The sequence below is a fragment of the Oncorhynchus gorbuscha genome, linkage group LG19 (genome assembly GCF_021184085.1).
Source record: "Oncorhynchus gorbuscha isolate QuinsamMale2020 ecotype Even-year linkage group LG19, OgorEven_v1.0, whole genome shotgun sequence".
NCBI classification, from domain to species: Eukaryota; Metazoa; Chordata; class Actinopteri; order Salmoniformes; family Salmonidae; genus Oncorhynchus; species Oncorhynchus gorbuscha.
The window spans coordinates 19,072,810-19,092,931 of record NC_060191.1 but is presented as its reverse complement, the minus strand read 5'-3'; the positions used below and the strand labels follow the sequence as shown (position 1 = coordinate 19,092,931).

Sequence of the window (20,122 nt, the reverse complement as noted above, 5' to 3'; positions counted from 1 at the left end):
GATTTAAAAAAACTACTGTTTAAATGTATTCCATTTGTAGGCAAATATTGGCCCTGTTGCAATGGTCTGTAATCTGGTAAAAAATCGTGGGCGCGGTGAACGGGTCCGTTCGGGTGTTGGCCACAACAACCCATTTCATTACTGTGGCTCTAACATCGAGGGATTCAATTCAATCAACTGGCGATTATTTTCCTCAATTCCACTCCTCCGGGATATGCTATGATTCCGTGGCCACTGACCCTTACATGCGCCCCCAGCTCTCCACCGAAATAATTGTTGAAATCTTGTAATTGTCATATCCCTTAAGTGCCAGGGTTGAATCTGTAGATATCATCCATTGGTATATTGCTATCTGGAACGACCCAGTTGGTTCCTTACCACTGTGCACAAATGTCAGTTCAATGTCTACATTTGATTTACTTTTGGTTGAAATTTCAACTAATCTGAATTCAAACAGGAAATCAACTAAACATGTCATTGGATTAGGTAAACAATTTGGTTAAAATAATAATAATAATCCCTTCCATTGTCTACTTTTTTTCAAATCCAATCAGTTTTCCATGTTGATTCAACTTCATCACATATATATTTTGTTGTTGAAATGACGTGGGAACGACGTTGATTAAAGCAGTTTTTGCCCAATGGGTTGTTGCATGCAAGAAACCCAGTGGCACGGACATGGAAGCCCTCTGTGGAAGCCGCGAGAGAAATGTCAACATCATTAACACAATGCAGCACAGGTGTTTCTGTTTCTTAGTTGAGCGATAAACACGCATTCTCAAATAATAATGAGCTAGATGAAAATATTGATCATATTGAGTATATAAACAGTATGAGGAAAAGGTACCTCACAAATGCCGTTAGATGCTTCCTTCGTGATCACTGATGCACAATTCTGAGTAGACAACTTTACGTGCATAAAATATTACTCAATCATGGCAAATTATAAATATGTAAACGTTGAATTACGAATGGATGTCCCTTTCCACTGTGCAGGAGGATCACAGCGGATGTTTCCACCGTGCAGGAGGATCACAGCTGATGTTTCCACCATACAGGAAGATCACAGCTGATGTTTCCTCGGTGCAGGAGGATCACAGCTGATGTTTTCACCATGCAGGAAGATCACAGCGGATGTTTCCACTGTGCAGGAGGATCACAGCGGATGTTTCCACCGTGCAGGAGGATCACAGCTGATGTTTCCACCATACAGGAAGATCACAGCTGATGTTTCCACGGTGCAGGAGGATCACAGCTGATGTTTTCACCATGCAGGAGGATCACAGCGGATGTTTCCACCGTGCAGGAGGATCACAGCTGATGTTTCCATTATGCAGGAGGATCACAGCTGATGTTTCCACCATGCAGGAGGATCACAGCGGATGTTTCCACGGTGCAGGAGGATCACAGCGGATGTTTCCACAATGCACCAATTTTGTAAGTCGCTCTGGATAAGAGCGTCTGCTAAATGACTTAAATGTAAATGTAATGCAGGAGGATCACAGCGGATGTTTCCACCATGCAGGAGGATCACAGCTGATGTTTCCACCATGCAGGAGGATCACAGCGGATGTTTCCACGGTGCAGGAGGATCACAGCTGATGTTTTCACCATGCAGGAGGATCACAGCGGATGTTTCCACCGTGCAGGAGGATCACAGCTGATGTTTCCACCGTGCAGGAGGATCACAGCGGATGTTTCCACCATGCAGGAGGATCACAGCGGATGTTTCCACGGTGCAGGAGGATCACAGCTGATGTTTTCACCATGCAGGAGGATCACAGCGGATGTTTCCACCGTGCAGGAGGATCACAGCTGATGTTTCCACCATGCAGGAGGATCACAGCTGACGTACGGACAGGAGGGAAAGTGCGCACCTTCGGACCTCCATATATTGTTGGGGAATTTGACACATTATATTACTTATGTTTGTATTCCTCTTCCATTCAAAACATCGAAAGGACGAATGCATAGTCTATACAGTACATACTTCTACAATCATCAATCAAACACATCGATTGTGTTGATATTCCAATTCTTATGGGGGTCATATAAACTAACCTACAAAATGGGAGAAAGGTCCAACAGGTCCATCTTGGTTTCTTCTGGTTGCCAATATGACCATAATAACCAATGACCAACAGCTTTTGAATATGCTCTCAGGTTTGCTGTGTCTTTAAGAGTCGCCTCCAGCCACCGGTCCACCGGCCCCAAAGTGTGAATAATATTCGGTAAGGAGTTACGCTAAATGGGAAAGCTTTTAGCACATTATCCGCTGGCAATTGCAAGGTAATCAAATTTGCCAGCACAGGTCCCTTATTAAATATCTGCAGCATCGGATTTGCATTCGGGAGCCGCCTTAATGGGTTTAGTGCCCTGTGGATCTCCTACCTCTGTGTTCATGTAAACGCCGGGCCAGCTCTCCGGGAGAGTGAGTGACATTGAGGATGAGAGGTGATCTCTCCACCCCGGAAAACACCGGAGTCAGCGCTTTTGAAATATAGGATATATTTATAGGCGCGCAGTCGACATGCGTCAGTGAGTGCGACAAGTGGGAGAATGGATATGCGAAAATAGGATCTCAACAACGACAGGGAGGGGGGCAGAGAAGGGGAAGCGTTCCATGTTTTTGTTCTAGCCTGCCTATCTTAAGAAAAACATGTTTTTGGCTTCAGCACAATGTTAAATGTAGGTTTAAAGCTTAAGCCAAGCCTGCACTCGTAGGAAAAAAGGTTCTAGATAAAAGCAAAAAGGGTTCTATTGTTTGCTTCATATATAGACTTATTTTGTAGGGTTATTTGATCAGAACCCCAGGGGTTCTTTTTCACTGAGGGTTCTATATGGAACCAATTTCGGTTCTATATAGAACCTTGAGGTTGCCATATATGAAGCAAGCATAGAAACATTTTTGGTTATATCTAGAACCTTTTTTTCTAAGTGTAGGCCTACTATACACATTTATAGGCTACATTATCTGGGAAAATGTTACAGATTGTCTGTAGGCTATGTTATACCCAGGCTATAGCTATAGTGGGCCGAATATAGGCGAGGGCATTGCCTGCTTTTGAACTATTCGATCACCTGTGCAAGTGCCCCTTTTCCCTTTAAACAAACGTTCTTTACGTTTTTATAGCTTTTGGTTAAAAATAGAAGGCTGCTGGGGTGATTACAGCATTGTAATAAATGTTTTAAAAGTATAATAACAATATTAATACTAATAGGCTACTAATACTGCTACTACTACTACTAATAATAATAATAATAATAATAAGAAGAAGAAGAAGAAGAAGAAGAAGAAGAAGAAGAAGAAGAAGAAGAAGAAGAAGAAGAAGAAGAAGAAGAAGAAGAAGAAGAAGAAGAAGAAGAAGAAGAAGAAGAAGAAGGAGGAGGAGAAGGAGAAGAAGGAGAAGAAGAAGAAGAAAAAGGAGAAGAAGAAGAAAAAGGAGAAGAAGAAGAAAAAGGAGAAGGAGAAGAAGGAGTAGAAGAAGAAAAAGGAGAAGAAGAAGAAAAAGGAGAAGAAGAAGAAAAAGGAGAAGGAGAAGAAGGAGTAGAAGAAAAATAGTACCCTACAACACAACAGAAAATGTCCAATCGGAAGAAAACGACATCGAAAAATAAACAAATGTTGATGCAAGTCCACGTGCATAAAGCGGAAGGCATGAGGGAGTAAAGGGAGAGGGGCCATATTAGGGACGCACTGGTGTGTGTCATAGCACAGATTAAGCCTGTGCTGCCCCTGCACTCTATAATACTGCACATTAGTGGTCCGTTTGAGGAGGCCTATTCTCACGAACATTGAACACTTGCAGGGTCAAATAGCCTATCATGTGTCTCGAGATTCTGTATCTCTTCCCCTCTCTTCTCTATTTGGAAGAAAACATTATTGGTTTGTATCCTAGCTATTATTATAAATCAGTTTCAGTAAATTATTAAATGTGTTGCCGAATAGATTGTTTGAGCAGATTTTAATACCCTCCCAGTTGAAATGTGAATTTATATGAGATTATATTAATTATCCAGCCAAAATATTTTTAAAGGTATAGGCCTATGAACTCTCAAATTCTGGCGCTATGGATTTGAAGAACTGTGTCAACATATTATAAACATATTCTGATGAAAGGTTTCGTTAAATGTATCGGACACAAATTACAACAACAAAAAACACAGCATATACAAATCAGTATACATTATTATGGATCATGTGAGAAAGTGTGGCCTATATTGTTCAAGAATCAATGGGTAGGTATACCATTAGTTGAAATGACCAGTGAACACAGGACATTTTCCATGCTTTTAAATGTATTAAATGAATGATCATTATGGGAATTTGATGGGGAGAACAAATTGAAAACGATTGTTGATGCACCTCAGAAATAAAACATAACACATTGTTTTAAGGTAAAAGCTCAAATATGACGAAAGTTATAATTTAGTCCTACATATTGACAATTATGCAAATGTGGCATTTTTTTCTCAATTAGAGATGGGTGTACATATTATCTTATCACGCAATGGGCTACATTAACTGATCGAATCAAGCAACAACAAAAAAGGTGCGTCCAGCCTATCTCCTGATGTGTGAAGTGTAGGGTCGCGGTTAGGTTGCCTCTAGATTTGGGCTAATGGTCGGAATCGGAAGAAAATGTGTTTTTAATAGGCTGTTGGGCTTCGATTCAGTTTGCGGGATAGTATGTGACGTCGACAGTGAGGAGGCGATTGGCTGCGCACGATAGCGACGGAGAGGGGAGTGGGGTTGGCTAAAATTAAGAGCAGTGCAAAGATTCAACAGTCCGGATAAGACTTTGCGGCTGGAGTGGAGACGCACAACGATTAACCGGTTTTTAACAATGTGTCCAACGAGTCTAAAACGGAGAGTGTTTTAAGTTTGTTCTGTAATAGAGGAAGCGCATACCTTGTTCAAAAAACAGTCGAAGTAGCTTCCATTTTTTCAGCGTTTTTGTGTGCAGCCTGTCAATAAATCACAGAGTTTACTCCGCGAGCGGTTTGTGCTTTTGGACGTTATACTTGTACTACTCTCACCATGGAGTACACCTCTTCCCCGAAGCCACAGCTCTCCTCCAGGGCAAACGCGTTCTCGATAGCCGCTATCATGTCAAGTGGAAAAACGAAGGACAAGGAAACGGATGAAAACACCATCAAGCCACTTGGTAAGCCGATCGCGCACAGTGCCTTACATATAATTCACATTTTCAATTTAGCCTACAATCGAGCGTGATAGGTTTTTTCTTGGCTATATTGTTTGTTAGATTGTTTAATTCAATCTTGACGATTATGCTATGGTTGTCTATAGGCCTAGCCCTATTTCTGAAGGCATAATGTTCTATGGGCATATGGGAAAATAACTGAGAACCTTAATTTAAGATATCTCACATGACTATATTTTTATAACCTTGGTCCAAATATTGGTCCAAAAACCAGGCAGTGCATAACCCCGTTCATAGACTGTCAGCAGAAGTTTCCATTTCAGATTGTATTAGTTGTATGTACGCGATACGCATGGATATACATCGTACAACGAAATGCTTACTTGCAGGTTCCACCTCGACAATGCAACAACAATAAGAAATAATAAAAGATATGAACATAAAGCACTATTGAACGAGCATAAAACAATATTGATGGATTTTACACATGTAGGGCTACAAAAATATGTATTCAGTAGGCCCATGGTTAACTGAATAGGCACTGAATAAAGCGTTTATTGTATCCAGTGTCAATAAAAAGTGTATGGACTAATGAAACAGAGCAACATTATATCAGAATGTTCTCATCCAGAAATGTCATGCTGCGTTGGCTGTAGTGGTGCTTGCTGATAATTGCTAACATGTTGCTGAATATTTGATTTAATCAAGTTTACTTTTCAATTTATCCAAGAAAAATGTCAAATGTAACATTTTCGTCAGATAAATATTAGCATTCAGTGAATACATGGAGACATGGGTTAGTAGACTAGACCTGTATGCAATTACTGACAAAGAAATATAACCCGGACATTGTTGTTAGCCACATTGCTGTTAGCCAGAACTATATCGTTGTGAGACAAAATAAATATGTTGTTTTTGTGATTCAGTTGCACTTTTGAAATTTGTAGTAGGCTAATTTAATGTCGTTCAATGAAAATCAAATAGAACAACCATTCATCTTAATTTTAATGTATATTCTTGCATTTGTCAAATACCCCTCACGTGTATTGATAATTATTTTAACTTATTTGAATACAAAACACTGTTTTGGAATGTATATGTATATATATATATATATATATATATATATATATATATATATATATATATATATATAGGCTACTAGGCTCGTTGTTAATTGATACAATAATTCGTTCTACTACTTTCTAAAGCTAAATAATAATAACACATTTATAACTATGGCTATGAGTTAGTACATTGCTATAAACGTATAATAGGCTCTATATATACATATATACATATACATATATATATATACATATATATTAGTTGGGGTAAAAATAAACAAATGAAACCAGCATTTGAACATGGTGTTTTTTCATCCATAGAACAATTCGTGGAGAAGTCCTCCTGTAACCAAGGTTTGGGAGAGCTGTCTTCTCTAGATGGGCACGGAGATTTCAGCGGGAGCGCGCCTCCAGTGTGCACAGAGCCGCTGATCCCCACCACCCCCAGTGTTCCCAGCGAGGAGATGGCCAAAATTTCCTGCAGTTTAGAGACCAAGGAACTCTGGGACAAATTCCATGATCTCGGCACTGAGATGATCATCACAAAATCCGGAAGGTAAACTTCAATTTCTCACAGCAAAAACAAAAAGTGTTCCATGTTAAAGCGTGTGTGTACTATATTATCGAACCACGTAGGCCTATTGGCCTACTTTACTTTTAAAATGTGAACGACAATTATACCCTAATGTAGCCTAACACGCAAACTAAAGCTACATTTTATAATCCTGTTATAAGCCTGATTATCCATGTCATATTAATTATTGAGTAATTGGATGTTCTGTTTTGTATTTTGCAGGCTCAAGGAATAACATTTTTTAATAAATATGTAGCCTTTAATAAGACTAATTTCGGCAGTTATTATTAGATATTTTTTACATATGTAAACTATGCGTTAATTGCACCACAAATCATTGTAGCGCACCTGCCATGCGTGGAAATGTGTATAGCCTAAGGGTAATTATGTCATCGAGTTACAACTCCAAATGTGTATAAATATTAACATAATTTAAGCAAAAATACTTTAATCGAAAAACGTAATGCTGTTCAAAACATATTGTAGGCAAATATTCTCCCTCCCATGAATATCTATCTATCTAATATCTATTCAAAAATATATAGGGAATATGCCTCACGCTAAAAACATGTTTCATCGAATAGCCTACAGATAAAGGAAACACATAAACCTCATACAAAACGGGAGCTATCGATAATATTTATGGACAAAGGAATTCAGTGAAATATGACTCTCATCATCTTATATTTTACTTGGAGCAAAGGTTTGAGTAAATATTTACCTCTCAGCGAAAATGGTTGGCGTGGGTTTGTGTTGTCGTTGTGTTTACCGTCTCTCTTCCCCTCCAACAGAAGAATGTTCCCCACCATCCGTGTGTCCTTCTCGGGGGTGGACCCGGACGCCAAATACATCGTGCTGATGGACATTGTTCCGGTCGACAACAAACGCTACCGCTACGCCTACCACAGGTCGTCCTGGCTCGTGGCGGGCAAGGCAGACCCTCCTCTGCCTGCACGGTGGGTAACTTTTTTTTGTCTCGTCTCTCATCACAGCGAGGCTTTTATGCACGACTCGTTAATGTCAAAATCATTCACAAAATGGTATGTGGTAGTAGCCAATGACGCGAATTATTGTTATATGGATAGCAAATACACTATACGGCGTAGATAAATACATTTTGGAAGTATTTTTTAACTTGACCGACAAAAGGTCTGCATTGGAACAAATCCGTCCTTTTGATTTTGAATAGTATGATAATATGTTTTTCTGTGTGTTTGCATGGGCCTTTTCAATTATAAAATGTATTTTAATATACATATTGTATTCATATTGCAGGTTATACGTGCACCCCGACTCTCCTTTCACGGGGGAACAGCTGCTAAAACAAATGGTATCTTTCGAGAAAGTAAAGCTCACCAACAACGAACTGGACCAACATGGACACGTATGTTATTGCTTTGTCATTGGTATTGAAACATTGATGCATATTCATGTTATTTCTGACATGAACTGAAACCTGAAATGATTAGAAGGCTGTATAGCCTAACCCGAGAAAAATCCCATGCAGGCTATCCTCATCATATAACTGATCAAGGACTCGTGGATAGTTTCCCCGTGGAATATTGGATTCATAATTATTATCTCAAAGTGTAAACAATATTGACAAATTAAAATGATAATTTGGGGGATATTTCTAAAATATGTACTGGAATTGTGTTTAGATGGGATGATAACGGTTTAAATAAATAAACATACTTTGCAGGTGATTTATGAAATAATTGCTCTGTAAACTTTCCATAAAATCTCGAGGAATTTTCCCATGGGAAATCATTTTTTCCAAATCTCTTTCACATGTTATTGGGAAATGAAATGTTGTCAACTGTAAATCAGAGACGTGTTGGATTCGAAATCAACATGTTGCTTTGTTTCACCTGTTAAGATCCAGTTGCATTTTATAATTTAAATGAATATTTTCTTAATATTCAAATCATATTTTTTTTCTGAAAGGGAAATTAATACGGGCTACATTTTAACGAGAAGCAGAAACACGTGCTAAACTAAAGCACTATAAGCCTATAGTGCAGAAACGAAAACAACAATGGAATATGTGTCCCATGCAACACCATTCATTTACATTATAAACATTATTAGACTAACATCATACACTGATTAGCCTACACCATACCAAACCAACAGATTGTGCGGAAAAACGTCTCCTTGAATTTACGAACACGTTACATTTTGAGGGCATGCCCGTGGTATTCGATAGATAAAACGAGTAGGCCTATAGGCGAGAGCAATGCGATATGATGACAACACCAGATAGATATTTGTTAAACAATGTGAATGATGTCATGGGATTTTGATTTTCATGACTCAAGTAAAGACCCATACAGCTGATTGCTTCCTATACAAGTTCAAGTTGAGATGTGTCAACTGTGAGAATTGTAGCTGAATGTTGATGAAGGCAGACAGGAACTCCTAGTTCTTAGGACACCATACCACACCACATCTCCTTTGCCCAGTACAGTCTCACATACAGTATACTGTATGAATCTACATCTGAACCATAGTGGTCTGAACCAGAGTAGAGCAGACTAACTCCCCACAGCCACACAGTAACACAATAGATCATTCTTGCTGAGCCACTGTATAGGCTAAAGTCAGTTAAAGGAGAAATGCTCTTCATCAAATCAAATTGTACTTGTCACATGCTTTGTAAACAGCAGGTGTAGACTAACAGTGAAAAGCTTACTTATGGGTCCTTTTCCAACAATGCAAAGTTAAAAATAAAGTTAACAAATATAAAATTAAAATATAAATATACCGTAAATACATGAATGAGGAATACTGTAAATACATGAATGAGGAATACTGTAAATACATGAATGAGGAATACTGTAAATACATGAATGAGGAATACTGTAAATACATGAATGAGGAATACTGTAAATACATGAATGAGGAATACTGTAAATACATGAATGACAATAATGAGGAAAAATAACATGGCTATATACAGGGAGTACCAGTACCTATGTGATGTGCAGGGGTACGAGGTAATTGAGGTAGATATGTAGATATACAGTGCATTGGGAAAGTATTCAGACCCCTTTTACCTTTTCCACATTTTGTAACGGTACAGCTTTATTCTAAAATATATTAAATCATTTTTTCCCCCTCCTCAATCTACACACAATACCCCATCAAGACAAAATAAAAAAAGTTTTTTAGTAATTTTAGGAAATGTATAAAAACTTTTTTTTTAAATATCCCATTAACATAAGTATTCCGACCATTTACTCAGTACTTTATCGAAGCACCTTTGGCAGCGATTACAGCATCTGGTCTTCCTGAGTATGACGCAACAAGCTTGGCCCACCTCTATTTAGGGAGTTTCTCCCATTCTTCTCTGCAGATCCTCTCAAGCTCTGTCATGTTGGATGGGGAGTGTTGGTGCACAGCTATTTTCAGGTCACTCCAGAGATGTTCGATCGGGTTCAAGTCCGGGCTCTGGCTGGGTCACTCAAGGACATTCAGAGACTTGTCCTGAAGCCACTCCTGCGTTGTCTTGGTTGTGTGCTTAGGGTTGTTGTTCTGTTGGAAGGTGAACCTTCGCCCCCCAGTCTGAGGTCCAAAGCGCTCTGGGGAAGGTTTTCATCAAGGATACTGTATCTCTGTACTTTGCTCCCCTCATCTTTCCCTCGATCCTGACTAGTCTCCCAGTCCCTGCCGCTGAAAAACATCCCCACTGCATGATGCTGTCACCTCCACTGTAGGGATGATGCCAGGTTTCTTCCAGACGTGACGCTTGGCATTCAGACCAAAGAGTTCAATCTTGGTTTCATAAGAACAGAGAATCTTGTTTCTCATGGTCTGAGAGTTCTTTAGGTGCTTTTGGCAAATTCCAAGCGGAAGGTCATGTGTCTTTTACTGTCTGGCCACTCTACTATAAATAATATATGCCATTTAGCAGACGCTTTTATCCAAAGCGACTTACAGTCATGTGTGCATACATTCTACGTATGGGTGATCCCGGGAATCGAACCCACTACCCTGGCGTTACAAGCGACATGGTCTACCAACTGAGCTACAGAAGGACCATGACACAATCCTGTCTCGGAGCTCTACGGACAATTCTTTCGACCTCATGGCCTGGTTTTTGCTCTGACATGCACTGTCAACTGTGGGACCTTTATATAGACAGGTGTGTGTACCTTTCCAAATCATGTCCTCTCAATTAAATTCACCACAGGTGGACTCCAATCAAGCTGTCGAAACATCTCAAGGATGAAACAGGATGCACCTGAGCTCAATTTTGAGTCTAATAGCAAAGGGTCTGAAAACTTATTTAAATAAGGTATTTCTGGGTTTTTTTGTTATTAATTTAAAAAAATGTCTAAAAACCTGTTTTTCGCTTTGTCATTATGGGGTATTGTGTGTAGATTGATAAGGGTACAAATTTACTTTAATCAATTTTAGAATCAGGCTGTAATGTAACAAAATGTGGAAAAAGTGACGGGGTCTGAATACTTTCCGAATGCACTGTAGGTGAGGGTAAAGTGACTAGCCAGCAGCATAGATAATAAACTGAGCTGCAGCAGTGTATGTGGTGTTTATGTTTGTGTGCGTGTGGTGTCAGTATGCATGTGTACAGTACACATTATGTGTGTGTGGGCATATGTAGTGTGTGTACGTGTATGTGTGTGTTGGGATGTCAGTGTAAGTATGTGTAAGTGTGTGGGTAGAGTTCCAGGCAGGTACTTCCTGATAGTGTTTTTTGTTTGTAAGCAGGAGGATATAGTTATGGTCTGATTTGCCAAAGGGAGGGCCTTGTAAGCAGGAAGCAGGAGGATAGAGTTATGGTCTGATTTGCCAAAGGGAGGGCCTTGTAAGCCGGAAGCAGGAGGATATAGTTATGGTCTGATTTGCCAAAGGGGGGGTCTTGTAAGCAGGAAGCAGGAGGATAGAGTTATGGTCTGATTTGTCAAAGGGAGGGCCTTGTAAGCAGGAAGCAGGAGGATAGAGTTATGGTCTGATTTGCCAAAGGCAGGGCCCTGTAAGCATTTCTGTGTGTGGAATAAAGGTGATCTAAAGTTGTCACTTCTAGTTCCACAAGTGACATGCTGGTAAAAATGTAAAAAGGATTTCAGATTCCCTGCTGTAAAATCACCGGCCACGAGAAACTCTGCCTCTGAATGTGTATTTCTTATTGGAGTATAACTCTATGCAGCTTGTTGAGTGCTGTCTTAGTGCCAGCATCGGGATTTGTGGTGGCAAATAGACAGCTATGAAAAATATAGATAGAAGTATGGTCTGCAACTTATCATGAGGTATTCTAACCCAGGAGAGCAAAAACTTGAGACTTCTTTAACATTAGAGAATGTGCACCAGATGTTGTTAACAAAGAGACACACCCCTCCTCCCTTCGTCTTACATGAGTCTGCCATCCAGTCTTGACCATGCATCAAAAAACCAGCATGGTGTATATCCATGTCCTTGTTCAGCCACGACTCTGAGAAACGTAGGATATTACAGGTTTTAATGTCCCGTTGATAGGATAGTCTCGAACAGAGCTCATCCAGTTTCTTCTCCAGTGACTCTGCACGTTCACCAACTTCTCAGACTCCATGGGGTTAACATGTTTATCTTTTCACACTCCTCTCTACTGCCACCCCAGTCATCCTCTCTCACTCTATCACCTTGCCTCTTCTATCACTATGCTTCTCTCTTTCTACTTCCTGTCATTTCTCTCATTCTCTCTCCTCTATCTATAACCCAGTGTTTTGCCTTCTCTGTGTCTCTATAGATCATACTAAACTCCATGCATAAGTACCAGCCCCGGGTCCACATCATCAAGAAGAAGGACCACACCGCCTCCCTTCTCAACCTCAAGTCGGAGGAGTTCCGCACCTTCGTTTTCACCGAGACTGTCTTTACTGCGGTCACAGCCTACCAGAACCAGCTGGTGAGCAGTAAATCACTACTTAACTGTTCTGTACCAGGGTCTTATTTATTAATGCACACAACGTAAAACCAAAACAAGCGTTTCGTATTTGACTACACTTACTCCCTTCTCCTTTCTTCCGTACGGTGCCTAGTGAACGTGACCCAGGGGTCACCAGGGAGGACGTGCTCTGTTGCTGGATAGTGTTTACGGGTAGAGACAATATGTTGAATATAGGGGGTTGTGTGGCTGGTTTACAGACAACATGCATAGGGAGTGTGTTCAGCTCTGTCTAAAGCCAGTTTTGCCACCCAGGTTATCCCTGACTCCCTTTGTGTGTTTAGTCTGGCTATCCCATGGAAAAAGATAGAGAGAGCGAGACAGACAGAAAGGGAGAGGGATAAGAGTCTGAGACTGAGAGAAAGGAGAAAATAGCATCTAATCTGTTTGCGGGCCTCTTTCTTCCCAGATAACCAAGCTGAAGATCGACAGCAACCCGTTTGCGAAAGGCTTCCGAGACTCCTCCCGACTGACGGACATGGAGAGGTACAGGGAATTTTATGTCCTTGCCTGTTTGTTTATTTCTGTCCGGCACGGATAAGATATACAGGGGAATGGAACTGGGAGAGAGGGGTGAGAGTAGTCATGTTAGGAGCTAGCTATGGAGCTATGTACTCATTAGCAAGTGCACATGGCGTGTTGTTTATTTATTTCTGCTCATTAGGAGTGTGTGTGTGTGGAGGGGGGATATGCATGTGTGTGTGTGTGTGCTCGTGTGTGTATGTGTGTGTGTGGGGGGGGGGGTACAGTTTTGCATACATGTGTGTATATGTTACAGAGAAATTGAGAGAAAAAGGAGGAGAGGGGACACTGAATTCGTTTTGCAACTAGATGAAGGACTGTGTTACTGGATAGTGTTGGTTTTTATTTCAATGCCAGTAATTGTCTGAAATGTTTGTTTCTATGAATATCTTGTGGTTATCTGAGTGACTTTCCAGGGTGCAATGCCAACCCACCCTATTATAAACTTTGGGCTAACACACACACACACACACACACACACACACACACACACACACACACACACACACACACACACACACACACACACACACACACACACACACACACACACACACACACACACACACACACACACACACACACACACACACACACACACACACACACACACACACACACACACACACACACACACACACACACACACACAGCCCTTCCAAAGGATTTCATGACCTACAGCCAAACAAACACACTTTTTTTTGATTGACCAATTCCAGCACTATTGCCAAAATCAGCTGATAAATCAGACCATCTCAGGCCATTTCCCAACAAAACAAGCAAAGTCAAAGACTGCCAAGAGACAGCCAGACAACCAACTCCCCCTTTCTGGTCTCTTTTTGAGGGCTGTGAATTAGATCTGATCAATTGATCTTCAGGGAGCTGCAGAAATCACATTAGTCTGGAGTCAGCCACTGCACTAAAACACAGTGTAATTTGATTGGCTGCTGTGACTGATTGAAACCAGCCCCCTGCGTCGTGGCCTACTGTGGCCTCTGTGCCGGACAGGCCAGAGCTGATAAAAACACACACATTTGTACTGCGCTGCTGACAGATATTGCACTTTCCTAACCTAATTGGGGAGCTAATGTGGACGCATGGCTCTTGTGATGCAGACCACTCCTGTCCAAACGACCCTTCCTCCTCCACCACCACCATATCTGTCCCTCTCTGTGTCACTGAGACGCTGTCTGACAAGACTCGCAGGAACTAATGCACTTTTTTGTTAGAGTACACACACTAGGACTAAGACACACACACTGCTTTAATTCTGTACTTTAATACTTAGAAAATAAGGATCTTTGCTTTTATGCTCCAAAGAGGTATCAAAAGGATTGAAACATGTTGTTGTGTTTTCTGGGATTTTCTATCTTTATCTACATTATGAGTGATTTTGTTGCACTGGGATTTTATAGACCGTACATTTGCCTTTATAACTAAAATGTTATGGGCTCGTTATTTTTACATACCAAATGTATACAGATATATTGACTGTGTGCAGTTTTATTGTATGTGCTGATATATTGTTTATATATTGTCTACATACTGTACATTCAGCATTGTCTGTCACCAGTGTAACTATAAAAGATATAATTTGGGTTATAGGTTACTGCAAAGACATGATATATCTTGGTGAGTTGTTTTGGGGTATTGGTGTGAATGTAGATACAGTTTAAATTGGACTGAATGTACATTTTATATTAGAAAATGATATTTCCATATTTTGATGTGAATGTACCAATATGTTTAAGAGTGAACATAGAGATATATTTTGGGCCTTTCTCTTTGGTTTTTGCTGCAGGGAAAGTGTTGAGAGTTTGATCCACAAGCACTCGTACGCACGGTCACCAATACGCACCTACGCAGGTGAGGAGGAGACACTGGGGGATGACAGCCATGCCACACACAGGGGTAAGAGAGTTGGTCACACACTGAGGATGTCATCACACACATTTCACAAGATGCACATCATGCTAATGAGCCAAATGAGGGTCGTTCAGTGTTACTACTACTACGTTATTTTACTAAATAATTCAAACAACCGTCATTCACATAAATGGACCAATAGAATGCTGCTGAGTCAATGTAGTGCAACATCAATGACAGTATTATAGAAAGAGGTCTCTCTAACAGCATTTCTCCATCTCTTTCTAAGGTTCTGCGTTCACCGCCTCTGACAACCTCTCCCTGAGCTCCTGGGTCACCGCCACCTCTGGTTTCTCAGGCTTCCAGCACCCCCAGTCCCTCTCTGCCATGGGCTCCAGCAGCACCTCCATGGCCAACCCCTTGCCCCACCCCATGCAGGGCTCCCTGCCCCCCTACAGCCGGCTGGGCATGCCCCTGACGCACTCAGCCCTGGCGGGTACCATGCAGGGCAGCGGGCCCTCCTTCCCCTCCTTCCACATGCCCCGCTACCACCACTACTTCCAGCAGGGCCCCTACGCTGCCATCCAGGGACTGCGCCACTCCTCCACCGTCATGACCCCCTTTGTATGACTCCCTCTGGGGTGACTGCCTGGCCGAGTAGCCCCTCATCAGCTACAACTACGTTTATAGACACACCTGCACACACAAGTAGATAAACTCACCGATCTGTCCCCTTCAGCATCATCACCCATCGTCACCACCATGTCCTTGTAAATAATAAGCCCCCTGGCCGAGGCGACTGACTGGACGACCTGGAGAGGCTGCCTGGCTGCTGTCCTGCATGCTGACAGCTGAACCGGAGAGGAAACAGACTCCTACGGGACCTGGTGGAACAGACACAGAGACCCACAGACTGATATGAACACTAGATATGAACACTATTGACCTGCATATGAACATTTACGACCCAGATATGAAAACTGATGATCCAGGTATAAAAATGTAAAAAACAACAACAGAGATGCTGAGGACTGATGATGCACAGTGATGCGTTGTGGGAAATAGGTAATGGTCTGCTTGTGATGACTGTCGTTTGCCCCTGCCCTCCAACTGTTGGTCACAATGTTCATTTTGCACCCACTCTCCAGAAAGGCATGGACAGGAGAACCAGTGAACTGTCTGGCTTACGGACATTAGAACCAGAGGGTGTGGTAAATGTTCGTTCTCTCACAGCTTCTGGGGAAAATGAAGAATACGGGACTCCAAAAGTTACGGTCGTGCACAAATTCCAATCCTGGGCACCGCTTGTGGCCACAGAGGAGAACTGTCTTCACTCCAGCTGCTGGGGCATGGAGGAATGGCAGCCATTTTTGACTGAGTCAAAGGATTCCCACAGCTTGCTGACCAAAACTCACCAGGACGGTAGAGGCAACATCTCTCCTCTCCTGCTTGAACTCAAACTCCGTTAAGCTTCCTCTGCATGCAGAATCCTATAGCCTCCTCCAGTCAGGTTGGCTGTTGCCATGGTAGTCAGATTTGTGCGGATAGATGCCCTAGAGACAGAGAGAAGCCAATTGTTTCTTTCCCATCTATAAAGCCAGTCATGTGTACAGTGAAGAAGTTATAGTGGAAGATGATCATGTTTGATAGCAGTACATAAATATATCCACACTACACAAACACACACACAGGACAGAAACTATAAGACAAATGTCACATGACAGTGTCATATCATAGGACGCATGCTGCTGCAACAGATAACACAGAAAACTTTTTTTTTTTAAATCCTGACCGGGTCTCAAACTACTTTGTCAGTTTCCTTTGTCATCCAAAAAGCTTATATTCACCTCATACCATTTTACGTACTGCATCCAATTCGATTTGTGAGGCCAATCAAGGAAAAGAGATGTTAGTTCATGTCTCACGTGTGAATGGGCCCTAGAAGACCACTGGAGGACCTCTCTATCAAAGTCACAGAGCGTTAAAATCACACTACGTCGTCACGTATCCCCAACACCAGCAGATTGGCTTCTCTAACCAATCAATGGCAAATCAGTAATGTATCAATGAAGTACCAAGAGGGAGAGAAAACCTGCAGACTCTGCAGCCCTGAAAGGCTAAGATGGACTTTCTCTTGCTGTATTGGCCGGAAGCCTGATTCACTACCTAACCTCTGGCACCACACTACAGCCTGATTACTGTAGCCTGATCTATGTCTGCCTCAGGCTGTGTCGACACTACAGCACTCTGGGAGAAAGTCCACACCTGTAAATAATGACTCAGTGGTGCCTCCCCTTAGAGGAGGGTGGGGGGAGGGAGATCTGTTTTGGTCGTCACGTCATTGGCGATTCATCAAGCTAGCCCCTTCTAACCAAAATGACACAGAAGCTAAGATAGTGACACAAAACGCAGTGTATGCATCGGTGCCTTTGTAGTGCCACTCCTCTAAAAATAAAGAATAATTGCAGATGGATTCATCCATTCAATGATGTCTCTTACAGTTTGTTACCACAGTAAAACCAATGTTATTGTAAAATGCCGTTCCTATTTTGGCAAGAAAAAGACACCCAAGGCAGCTATGTAAACCTCTAATTCACAGCTAAGACATCCTGACAATTATTTTTAGTATGAAGATCTCTCTTTCGGGCAAAATGGGACAAACTTGGATTGAAGTGAAGGTCTAATACAGTATTTCATTGTTGGTTTTGTTTTCAATGCTGAGTCTCTCGATTTCATTATACTGAACAAACCAATCACATGGAGCCAAAAAACATGCATAAATTAGGCTACAATTTGGCCATATTATTGTGGGCACTAATTCTGCATGTAGCTTACATTACTGTTCCCACGTACTCACCATTTTCAAACTATGTGTCCACAAGCAGTCAGCAGGTTTGGAGTTGGAATGGGTTTTGCAGGATTTTTTGTGTTGAAAACGTGTTGATGGACAACTCTCAGTAGCCTACACAATGCATGGACTTGGAGGCTTTATCGAGGTGCTATCAAACATGATGATTGCCAGTGATGGCATTAACTCTAAGGCTTTCAGTTGAAAGAGGCAAGTGTTTTCATTGTTAAACAATTTCGCATAAGAACTCCAACAAAGGTCTTCAACTGATGTTCTCTTCAATCTATAGCCTGCGCCTGGACTTCACTCCCCATCTTTCAACATGTCCTGGTTTATGCAGCTGACAATCTCGCCAAGTCTTGGTAGAAGGGGGGGGATTGTAACTTTCAAACTTTCCATTTTGAACAATGTGTACGCACACTCAAAGTATGCCATGGGAGATGGATCTGCAAGGATTTTGTCATGTTTTTGTTGTGTTTCTATTATTACTTTAAGTGTAATCTAAATATACAGGATGACATCTAACAAGTCTTTGTTTCGTTGATTTTTTAAGTGCAATATATTTATTTCTGCTCTGAAAATGATCATGTGTAAAGTACTATCTGACGCTTAAAAATATACACTACCGTTCACAAGTTTGGGGTCACTTAGAAATGTCCTTGTTTTTGAAAGAAAAGCACATTTTTAGTCTATTAAAATAACATCAAGTTGATCCGAAATACAGTGTAGACATTGTTAATGTTGTAAATTACTATTGTAGCTGGAAATGGCAGACTTTTTTAATGGAATATCTATATAGATGTACAGAGGCCCATTATCAGCAACCATCACTCCTGTGTTCCAATGGCACGTTATGTTAGCTAATCCAAGTTTACCATTTTAAAAGGCTAATTGATCATTAGAAAACTATTTTGCAATGATGTTAGCACAGCTGAAAACTGTTAAAGAAGCAATAAAACTGGCCTTCTTTAGACTAGTTGAGTATCTGGAGCATCAGCAGTTGTGGGTTTGATTACAGGCTCAAAATGGCCAGTAACAAATAACTTTCTTCTGAAACTCATCAGTCTATTCTTGCTCTGAGAATTCCATGCGAGAAATTGCCAAGAAACTGAAGATCTCGCTGTGTATTACTCCCTTCACAGAACAGTGAAAAATTGCTCTAACCAGAACAGAAAGCGAAGTGGGAGGCCCTGGTGCACAACTGAACAAAAGGACAAGTACATTAGAGTGTCTAGTTTGAGAAACAGATGCCTCACAAGTCCTCAACTGGCAGCTTCATTCAATAGTACCCACAAAACACCAGTCTCAACGTCAACAGTGAAGAGGCCACTCCAGGATGCTGGCCTTCTAGGCATTAACATTGTCTACACTGTATTTCTGATCAATTTGGTGTTATTTTAATGGACAAAAAAAGTGATTTTCTTTCAAAAACAACGACATTTCTAAATGACCACAAACTTTTGAACGGTAGTGTATGATATTTGTAAACCATAAGAAATATATATATCACCCCCAAAATGTCTCTCAGTGTTGTTTATTTTTATGCAGTGAATCACTCACTATGTATAAACTGAAGTGTCAGTGTTTCCATCACCTTCCATCATGACCATAACTAGAGTTGTACACAACTGTAATAGCTAATAAGATCAATCTTTATGTAAAGTGCATTTAAAGACATGCTCCAGAACATTGGGGACTAGTAAATATTTTTAAACCTTTTAAACCATGCATAATCTAAGAGCAGAATTACCATCAATTTGACTGTTTTCTGGTAGATGTGCGCCACCATTTTCCCTACATTTTCCCCCGATTTGGGCCATCCCTTAAGCAATTCGAGTTTCAGCCAATGAGCCACAAACCGTCGCCATTTGAGTGACAGCTATCAAGATGCACACACAGCAGAGCGAGAGAGAGAACAATGACGTGGCGCACATATCGGCACATACAGTATGGGGACCACTTGGCTCGTGAGCACTTCTTTCAGAACTACTGTAAAAAAAATATACTAAAGTACCCGGAGAATCTCTTTAAATATGTCAAAACACTAGACTAGGTATTCCCAAACTGGCAATGCTGTCGGGGGTACGCCAAATAAAAATGCGATTCACATTTTTTAAAAATTAAACAAATTTG

General features: G+C 41.1%; 1 protein-coding gene across 6 annotated transcripts; it reads left to right on the top strand.

Moving 5' to 3' along the window:
• The first annotated feature begins 4,790 nt into the window (after positions 1-4,790).
• On the top strand, positions 4,791-18,729 carry LOC124004624 (T-box transcription factor TBX20). 6 transcript variants are annotated; one of them, XM_046313271.1, is made up of 9 exons: positions 4,791-5,168; positions 6,554-6,788; positions 7,598-7,762; positions 8,082-8,190; positions 12,556-12,714; positions 13,163-13,239; positions 14,881-14,907; positions 15,077-15,141; positions 15,431-18,729. In XM_046313271.1, the coding sequence occupies exons 1-9, from the start codon at positions 5,042-5,044 to the stop codon at positions 15,769-15,771; spliced, it is 1,305 nt and encodes a 434-aa protein (XP_046169227.1). In that variant the 5' UTR covers positions 4,791-5,041; the 3' UTR covers positions 15,772-18,729. The 6 variants fall into 6 exon arrangements, with proteins under 6 accessions (XP_046169227.1, XP_046169224.1, XP_046169229.1 ...); XM_046313268.1 differs by having other exon boundaries at positions 15,077-15,186; XM_046313273.1 differs by lacking the exon at positions 14,881-14,907.
• Positions 18,730-20,122: the final 1,393 nt, after the last annotated feature.